General features: G+C 34.7%; 1 protein-coding gene across 1 annotated transcript; it reads right to left on the bottom strand.

Moving 5' to 3' along the window:
* Nucleotides 1–707: 707 nt before the first annotated feature.
* F11 (coagulation factor XI) lies at nucleotides 708–9,509 on the bottom strand. The gene is made up of 4 exons (XM_073798718.1): nucleotides 9,455–9,509; nucleotides 2,924–3,086; nucleotides 1,543–1,649; nucleotides 708–871 (listed from the first exon to the last, which is right to left on the bottom strand). The coding sequence occupies exons 1-4, from the start codon at nucleotides 9,507–9,509 to the stop codon at nucleotides 708–710; spliced, it is 489 nt and encodes a 162-aa protein (XP_073654819.1).
* Nucleotides 9,510–10,219: the final 710 nt, after the last annotated feature.

Below are 10,219 nucleotides of genomic sequence, written 5' to 3'. Positions count from 1 at the left end.
TTTTGTGAATGTCTAGAGCAGAATGTTAAAATCCAAATACCAGTCATTTGAACTTTTCTTTCATTGTTGGATTTCAGATAAGTGTAGCTTCCCGTATGAATCCAGAACATCTCAAATATTTCTAAATAAAAAAGTTAATGATATTTTTCCCTAAAAATATTTTTTAAGAGAAAAGAGATCAATCAATTACAGATCAGATCCTTTTATATTCTTACACAGGAGGTTTATACCTGGAATATTTCTAAATCCAGTAGGGGGCAAGTTTTGAAATACTTCACATGGGTTTCAGTTACTTTGTCTCAGGTGGGGAACTGTTGTTTGGAAGGATATCTGAGTAGCTTTTTCATTTTGATTCTATAGCTTCATACTGTAGCATCCTTTAGGCTGAGAATGGAACTGTCAGACCACTGTAATTGTTTCAGAATTGCCACTTTAAAAATGTAGTGCTCTTCAAATTAGCTAGGAGATGCATTAAACATTTTTTTAAAGCGTCATTGAAAGACAGACTCCGTACTACAAAATGAAATGCATCCAAGTTGGACTTTAAATGCATTTTCCATCAAGAAAACTGGGAGTACTTATAGAATTGTCTTGTAGGGGTCAAAAATAAATTTTTGACCCCTGCAAGTTGAAGGAAAAAAAAAAAAGAATCCCATTTTGTTTTCTGTCAGATAATCTAAGGTCCTTGGGCTCAGTCCACAGCTCACTCACCGATACTTTATGCTTGGAAAGTGCTCTGTGGCGAATGTAAAAAAGTGACAGTGCCTGTCATTCGTACACCTCTCTTGGCATTCCTGAGCACTCTTGGTAATAGAGCTGTTATGGTTCAGGCCCTTCATATGTAGGTCCACATAAATATCTTTGTTGCAAGCTGGAAATAAAATCAGAAAATAAGGTTATCTTCCAGTCTCTGGGGGCATCTGATAATTCTATCTTAGCAACCGTCCCTCCGGACTTGCTATTTCAATTCTTTCCCTGACTTTTCCTCAGAAGGCGTCTAGTTTTATTTTAATCTGCTCAACTCCTACTCTCACGTGGAAACGGTAAGAGAATGTCAGTGTCCTTTTTGCACTGCAGCAATATTAGACTTGTACATTTCTGCTTCACTCTATGAACTGACGTCTCTTGTCTCCTTAACTCCACTGATGGATTGATTCACTAATTAACCTATTCAAGTATCTGGAATATCTCACCATTAAGACAAGGGTCATCTTAACCTTTATGGTTGCTTCCTTTGATTTGAATTAATATATTTAATAAGGACTTTCATATAAAACTTTAAGCTGGGAAGGAGAAAGAAAATAAGTGAATGATGAACTGGTGTAGTTAGATACGTCCTATGAGATAAATTTTAATGAACTATAATGGGGTAGGGGGGACATGCATGTATGCTAGTTTTTCCTCTATGAGGAAAGAACTTCATTAGGAGACCTCGTTTCCATATAGCAGGGTTTTATTTCATAACCACAAAACCATACCTGATGTAATTGCACGTACACATCACAATAACTAGTATATATCAATTCTAGCAAGACATCTTACCACTTATTTGGTCTGAGCATTGCTTAGAAGAATATCCAGAAATTGCTCCCGTCATATTGACCATCGGCAGTGTTTCTGCAACACTGTCTTTCAGGATGCAAGTAAACCTGTTTTTTAAAAAAATAACATTACTGGGTGAAAATCTATGTTTTAAAATAATGGGTCTTAAAAGTTAGCACACAGAGAGTCAAAGAGAAGGAAACAAACTTCTCTGTCTCATGCCAAAACAAATATATTCTTAGCAAGACTGTGAGCTTGTTTTCCATTCCAACTTCCCGACATTGAAAAGATCACATGTAATGCTCCTTCCTAACTGGAAACAGGAGTGGGTGAACTATGGCCTGTTGGTTAAATGCAGCTCTCTGCCTGTTTCTGTACCGTTAATGAGCTAAGAAGGGTTTCTATGCTTTTTAATGATTACATTTGAAATCATTGTGTATTTATATAATATCCTTGATCTTGCCCCTGGACCCACAAAGCCTGAAATATTTACTCTCTGCCTGTTAAGAAGAAGTTTGCCAATCTCTGTTGTAGATTCTAAAATAGTAAATTTTATAAGTTCAGGGCACTATGTAGATACTATGAATGCAGTAATAATGCACAAAGATGTTAATAACTTCATTCTGCCGTAAAACTTTATCATTAAATTTTCAAGCTCAATATGGAAACAAATATAGTGGATGGAATGTCCTAAAAATTTTAAGAATATGACTATAGAGACAAAACCACCAGATGCTATTTGCAAATCTTAATAAGATTCTGGTTAATTGCTATAAATTACACTTGGGGGACAGTTGAGATGATATAAAGGGATTCTTATTCATTTTTAATGTTTTTTGTGTAAGATAATGTATGTTGAAATATTTAGGGGTGAAGTGTTATGATGGTTTCAAATTATTTCAAATGGTTGGACATCTACACATACATAATAGGGAAGACAAAAATGGCAAAAAGTCTTGGGGGCGATAGGAAATCATTGTACTATTCTTTCAAATTACCTTTATAAATAATGAATTTTTTTCTAATAAAATAATTGAGGGAAAAGTACCAGTTTAAGTCATATCAAATATCAATAATCAGTTGAAGAGCAAAGAACAAAATGATTAATTGGCATTAAAGTAGAAAGAAATCAGAGAGAAAGTATCATTAATATTGAGACCACAAGAAACCACACTGAGGGGCATGTCTGTTCCTCCTGACCTGCCTAAACACTACCGTTTTTTCTGTAATATTTAATATTTCAATGGAAGGAAAATACATTTTCCAATTGTTAACATTAAATTTTATAAAATGGTAGACGGCAATTTATTGTTGGTAATTGTCTATCTGTCCGTCTGTCGTATAAAATCTATTTCTTCTATGTAGAAAAGCAAACATTTACCACTTGGTAGGATCTTCAGATGATGATTCAGCCATAAAAGTGAAGAGCAAACACCTTGGATGGTGGGTGCAGACTATTTGGCAGTGCTTGGCATTTGGTGTGAAAACAACAGTAATGTCTCCTCCTTTAAAGTAGGCATCTTGGAACAGCTTGGTCACACACTCTGTGTTATAATACACGACACGTGTTATTTGGGATTTTAGTGCGCACGTACCCAATCAGGTAATAATCTCACAAAGGCAAGTGAAGTAGGGCTACTTAACAGGAAATATGCCTGAACATGGAAATCAGGGCAATAAAAGCTTTTAGTTTATTGGATAAGCAGCCCCAGATAGAAAAGAAAATCACTAAATGGCATGTGTGCCTCAGTGGAATGGTGCTTCTGAATGATTGTCTTGGAGACGTGGGTGCCTTGTGAGCAATTGATTCGTTTCTCAGATCTTCACTGGCAAAAATGCTCACAGGTCTAGAATGACCTCTGCTTTTCCCTTTCCCCAGCGCCGCTCCATGTCTAAACTCCATGTTTATATGAAACAGAGGCTCCACACTGATCATCTTCGGGTGGCATCCGATGGCCCTGGATGTGATAATGTACTACATCACCTCACTATATTAAATGGACCCGTTTTTTTGGTTTGTTTTGTGTGTGTGTGTTTTGTTCTTGTTGTTGTTTTTGTGCGTTAGTTTCTGCTTTATAACAAAGTGAATCAGCTATACATATACATATATCCCCATATCTCCTCCCTCTTGCATCTCCCTCCCTCCCACCCTCCCTATCCCACCCCTCTAGATGGTCACAAAGCACTGAGCTGATCTCCCTGTGCTATGCGGCTGCTTCCCACTAGCTGTCTCTTTTACATTTGGTAGTGTATATATGTCCATGCCACTCTCTCACTTGGTCCCAGCTTACCCTTCCCCCTCCCTGTGTCCTCAAGTCCATTCTCTAGTAGGTCTGCGTCTTTATTCCCGTCCTGCCCCTAGGTTCTTCATAACCTTTTTTTTTTTTTAGATTCCATATATATGTGTTACCATATGGTGTTTGTTTTTCTCTTTCTGACTTACTTCACTCTGTATGACAGGCTCTAGGTCCACCCACCTCACTACAAATAACTCAAGCTCTAGGTCCACCCATCTCACTACAAATAACTCAATTTCATTTATTTTTACGGCTGAGTAATATTCCATTGTATATATGTGCCACATCTTCTTTATCCATTCATCTGTCGATGGACAATTAGGTTGCTTCCATGTCCTGGCTATTGTAAATAGAGCTGCAGTGAACATTGGGGTGCATATGTCTTTTTGAATGATGGTTTTCTCAGGGTATATGCCCAGTAGTGGGATTGCTAGGTCATATGGTAGCTCTATGTTTAGTTTCTTAAGGAACCTCCATACTGTTCTCCATAGTGGCTGTATCAATTTACATTCCCACCAACAGTGCAAGAGGGTTCCCTTTTCTCCACACCCTCTCCAGCATTTATTGTTTGTAGATTTTTTGATGATGGCCATTCTGACTGGTGTGAGGTGATACCTCATTGTAGTTTTGAGTTGCATTTCTCTAATGATTAGTGATGCTGAGCATTCTTTCATGTGTTTGTTGGCACTCTGTATATCTTCTTTGGAGAAATGTCTATTTAGGTGTTTTGCCCATTTTTTTTTTCTTCTGCCCATTTTTGGACTGGGTTGTTTGTTTTTTTGATATTGAGCTGCATGAGCTGCCTGTAAATTTTGGAGATTAATCCTTTGTCAGTTGCTTTATTTGCAAATATTTTCTCCCATTCTGAGGGTTGTCTTTTCGTCTTGTTTATGGTTTCCTTTTCTGTGCAAAAGCTTTTAAGTTTCATTAGGTCCCATTTGTTTATTTTTGTTTTATTTCCTAAATGGACCAGTTTAATTGACCTACAACACTGTTAGTTCCTGTCCCACAACATAATGATTGGATATTTCTGTACATTTCAAAGTAATCATCATGACAAGTCTAGTTACCATCTGTCAGCATACAAAGATATTACATAGTTATTGACTATATTCCCCACACTGTACATTTCATACCTGTGACTCATTTATTTTGCAACTGGAAGTTTGCATCTCTTAATCTCCCTCACCTGTTTCTCTCCTCCCCCTATCCCCCTCCCCTCTGGCAACCACCTGTTTATTCTGTTTTTCTATGACTGTTTCTGTTTCGTTATGTTTGTTCATTTGTTTTCTTTTTTAAGAACTAATATGGTCTTGTGGGTCAATTATACTTCAAAAACAAACAAACAAATTCATTTAGAAAGAGATCAGATTTGTGGTTACCAGAGGCAGACATTGGAGAAGAGGGGAATTGGATAAAGAAAGTCAAAAGGTACAAACTTCAAGTTATAAGATAAATAAGTACTAGGGACATAATGTACAGCATAAGTATAATTACCACTGCTGTACGTTACATATGAAAGTTGTTAAGAGAGGAAATCCTAAGAGTTTGCATCATAAGAAAACATTTTTTTCAGTTTCTTTAATGTATCTCTATGAGGTGATGGACGTTCACTGAACTTACTGTGGTCATCATTTCACAATGTATGTAAGTCAAATCATCATGCTGTACACCTTAAACTTATACAGTGCTGTATATCTACTATACCTTAATAAAACTGGAACAAAAATAAAAACCAAACAAATAAATAAATAGGCAGGAACAGGAAAAAGACTCTTGGAAAAATTATTGAATCCCCTTCCACTGAAACCATAAGTAAGTTAAAAATACAAACAAAGCTAAATTGCATAAAATTAAAATTTGCTTCTGTTTCTAGAAAGAGATATTGAATATTCCAGATTGTGGAGTTTTAGGTCATTATTACTTAGTCACTGAATAAAAGTGTTGTAGTTTTTAATTTTGGTATATTTTTATTGACAAATACTACAATATAACCCTTAGTTTTCTTAATATAAAAACAAATATATAAATATATATAAAAAAATATTTGGACAGAATAAAATATCACTTAAATTTATTGTAGCAAAAATAAATAAAATTAAAAATAACTAATTTCTATTGTAGTAATAACCAACATACCAATAAATATGTGGGAAAGTATATAGGTAAAAAACAGTAGAAATTATCACTAAGGCTTTTACGATTATACAGTCCATGGACTTAAATGGGGGCAAATTTCATCTTTATTTTCCCTAGCTTCTAACTAAAATATGGCATATCTTTCCATTATTAATGTAAGAAAAAAATGCATTAGGGTTCACAGTATCTGTGCCTTTGTCATAATAAAAATCGCAGATTTAAAAACACTATAGTTGCAGATATCTCAAAATATCATTATCACTCATTGCTAGTTTGATGGTAATTACTATGCAGTTTTAGACCCACCACTAAATCTTACTACATGAAGTGTTAATAAGAAGCACATCTATTTCTATATAATTTTTTTTTACAGTTTAACTAACTATATTTAAATATAGTTTATTTGTTTGGTAATCCTATGTATTTTCACTATTTCTTTAAAACATTATTCTGAGGATGGAGTCCAGTTCACTAAACTGCCAAGGGATACATGGGAGAAGAGAGTCAAGGATCCTGCCACAGCTCTCCTCAAAAATCCACCCCATATGCCTTCTGTATTACCCATCTATAATAACCTCTGTATATAACATGATTTTCTCCAAAATTGGCAGCTCCCTGAGAATGACCTGAGGGTGAACAGAATCTTCCTCCTCTCCCCAGGCTCTGTGTTGCTTCTAAGGAAGCTGTACGGCAGCCTCCATTAATAGAGGGTCTATTCGCACCTCGAAATAGTCCCGTTGACCAAGGAAATCCCACCTCTTAGTGCAAAGCAAGCATGCTATATTAAAATGTTACTTTTAAGAAGCTTATTACTTATTTGGTAAATTAAACAGATTTTACATGTTTAATATAGGTGCTGTATTTCTTAAAGTATACCACCTACTAATTGGATCATTTAAATTTACAAGGCAGATTGATTTTCAAAATCCAAACACAGCTTCTTAGTGCCAGTAAAAACTGGTTAATCTGTTTTTGGTGAACTAGAAAGTGCCTGTTTTTGTATATGGACTTTGTATTCCAGAATTCTTGCTCATATAATTTATTGGCTCAACTAATTTATGTGTTGGTTATTTTGGACTTTTTGAGGGACACAATCATATCATCCATGAACAATGAGAGTTTCTTTCTCGTCCTTTACCTTTTACTTCTTTTCTTTTCTTATTGCAGTGACTAGGCCAGTATAATGTTTAAGGTAATTAATAGTGAGTATTCTTGTCTTATTATCAATTCCTAGGAAAAACTTTCAGTATTTCACTATTACTAGCTTTCGTGAAGATTTTTGGTTTAGACTTTTGTCTGTTTGTTTCTTTAAAGATATCCTTTAACAGAAGAGGGAAGTTCCCTTTTAATTCCAGTTTGCTAAGAATTTTTAGCATAAGTGGAATTTTATCATATATTTTTTCTGCATGTATTTTAAATTATTATTTTTTATTATAGTAACATATATGTCTCCAGAACTTTTTCATCTTCCCCAACTGAAAGTCTATATCCATTAAACACTGCCCATTACTCCTCCCCTCAGACCCTGGCAACCACCATTCTACTTTCTCTCTCTATGAAATTGACTACTCTAGATAACTTACATAAGTAGAATCATCCAGTATTTGTTGTTTTGTGACTGGCTTATTTCATTTAGCATAATATCCTCAGAGTTCATCCATTTTGTGGCATGTGTCAGAATTTCCTTCCTTTTTAAGGCTGAATAATATTTCATTATTAATGCGTGCATACCACATTTTGTTTATTCATTTGTTGACGGATACTTGGGTTGCTTCCACTGTTTGGCTATTGTGAATAATGCTGCTATGAATATATCTTTTTGAGACTCTGCTTTCATTTCTTTTGGGTGTATACCCAGAAGTGGTTCATCCACTGATTTTTGAACACTAAACTAAGTTTTCGTTCCTGGAATAAACCCAAACTTGTCACAATGTAATCATCCTTTTTGGGTTTCTTTTAACATACTGCTGGGTGACGTTTGGTAATTTTTTTTGTTTCTGATAATTGCACCTACATTCACAAGGAAAAAAGGCCTATGATTTGTCAAAATGTCGTAATATCCCTGTCTCAATGTCCTTGTCATGTTTTGGTATCAAGATCACACTGGCCTTACAAAATGCTTTGGAGACTGTGACTAAGTTAAGCTTCCCTAATATATGTTTGCTTTTCAATTACTTAATTTCTGCTGTTTTATTTTTTTCTTCTTTCTAGTTTTTTTGCATTTAATTTGCTATTCTCTTTCCATCGTCTTAAACTGGATTCTTACATCATTAATTTTTACAGTTTCCCTATTCTAATATATGCATGTAAGTGTACACACTTGATTTCAGCACCAATTTAGCTATGTCCCAAAGTTTTGATAAGCCATATTTTCATTATTATTCAATTCAATACATTTTCTAATCTCCATTGTGATCTCTTCTTTGACTGATATTTATTTAAAAGGGTATTATTTAATTTTGAAACATTTGTGATTTTCCAGTTGTCTTTTCTTACATTTTATCTCAATTCTATTGTGATTGGATAACATGCTCTGTAGAGTTTTAATCCTTTAAAATTCGTTGAGACTTGCTTTAGGGCCTTCTATGTGGTCAATTTTTGTAAATGTTCCATACGCATATGTAAAGAATGTATATATGTAGAGATGCAGTTCTTGGGTCCAATGTTCAAAATATGTCCATTGAGTTACTACTGACCTATCAATTAAATAACAATACCATTTCATAATGATGACAATGAAGGAGTATAATAACCTGGATAAGAATCTTGTCACAAAGAAAAATGAAATTATGAACTGTAGTGTTTTATTTTAAATCTCTTTACCTAGATTTACCATTTTCCACATATGCCAGAAAAAAGTTCACTGTGCATTAAATGCTAGCAACAGTAGCAGAAATTAAATGTAATATATGTAAGGCTTTTTTTTAAAAGGAATGCTTAAACTTTCATTTTAAATAAAGAATAAATCTAAGGGCTAAAAATACTTGAACTGATATGTCCTTCTGAATATTGGTTAAGTAATTTATAAACAAACTTAGTGGACATGACGTAGAGTGGAGAATTCACAGCAGTGATTAAATTATTGAGATGCATAAACTATGTAGGAATATTTGCATTTTGGGGGACATTTTTCAGTCCAAAATTGCCTCTGTGTGTGTGTTTGTGTTGCGTTGAACTGACTGCTTTATGGAAAATTGACTAATCAGTGAGGCAAGTCAAGATTTCTGCTTTTTAATATTGGTCTTAAATATCATTTAAATGTTTGATATAGATTTAGACATAAACATAGTATAGATATGGATATAGATATAGACATAGATTCTTAGTATCATGAACAATTCCTTTACCTCAGTTTCCTTCCCTGCTTTGAACAATAGTATGATTTTCCTCTCTGGGCTTATACCCTTCTGTTTTCTCATCACAAGTCAGGGAACCAAGCTATTCCCAGTCCATACTAAAGATAAAACTCTACTTACCACCAGAAACTGAGGCAAATAAAATGAAATGTACCATTTGATATAATAAAGTCATCCTACAAAAAGAAAAATGTACATGTGTTTAGAACACAAAATGTGAATTTATAATTAACTTACTGATATCAGAGTTTACAAGAAATACGGAGGGAAAGGAGTAGTTAATTCAGTAGTGTTCACAGAGCTCTTATCGTAAGCTGAACTTTATCCTTCCCCAGCCCTAGAGCGTTCCTCAGCATGGTCGTATGTGCAGTGGTCAACACGTTCATGGTTGCAAAGGACCAACGGCTAAAAGGGAAGGGTCCTCTCACTTTCCTCCCTTCCCTCCCTCTCCTCGGCCTCCAGCTCACTATTAATCAGACATTTCTCACTGCCATCATCTGACTCTCTCCCCATCCCAATTTTTCCATTTCTTTCTTCTCTTTCAATTCATTTCCTTTCTTTCCATCTTTGAAGTTTCTTTTCTAAATCTGTCAAAGAAGCTATAAATGATTTTTTAGTAACAAAATTTTCTAATTTAAAAATTATGTTACAAATCTATTCCTAGGTTGTCTTGGTCACTCATACATGTACTTATCCCCACAAAGCCCTGAACTGACAGCTCTATGAAAAACCTGCTATGAGACAAATCAGGTCTTCTGATTTGTTCATATTGCTCTTGAAAATCTTTTTAATTTGTAAAATACTTGCTATTGAGTACAAACTATTACTCTTCTTCCGTTCTGCATCTCCCATCTCCTCCCACATGGCTTACGGTTATTAACTAAA

This window comes from Tursiops truncatus, chromosome 21, assembly GCF_011762595.2.
Source record: "Tursiops truncatus isolate mTurTru1 chromosome 21, mTurTru1.mat.Y, whole genome shotgun sequence".
In the NCBI taxonomy this organism is placed as follows: Eukaryota; Metazoa; Chordata; class Mammalia; order Artiodactyla; family Delphinidae; genus Tursiops; species Tursiops truncatus.
This window is presented reverse-complemented; position numbering and strand designations above follow the sequence as displayed.

Bases quoted from the DNA above. Each gene is read 5' to 3' on its own strand.
- F11 (XM_073798718.1), bottom strand. From the start codon at position 9,509: ATGACTTTATTATATCAAATGGTACATTTCATTTTATTTGCCTCAGTT. The intron at 1,650-2,923 runs GTAAATGTTTGC...TTTAAAAAACAG, and splicing joins TCTGAAGATCCTACCAAGTG to GTTTACTTGCATCCTGAAAG. The intron at 872-1,542 runs GTAAGATGTCTT...TTTTATTTCCAG, and splicing joins ATGCTCAGACCAAATAAGTG to CTTGCAACAAAGATATTTAT.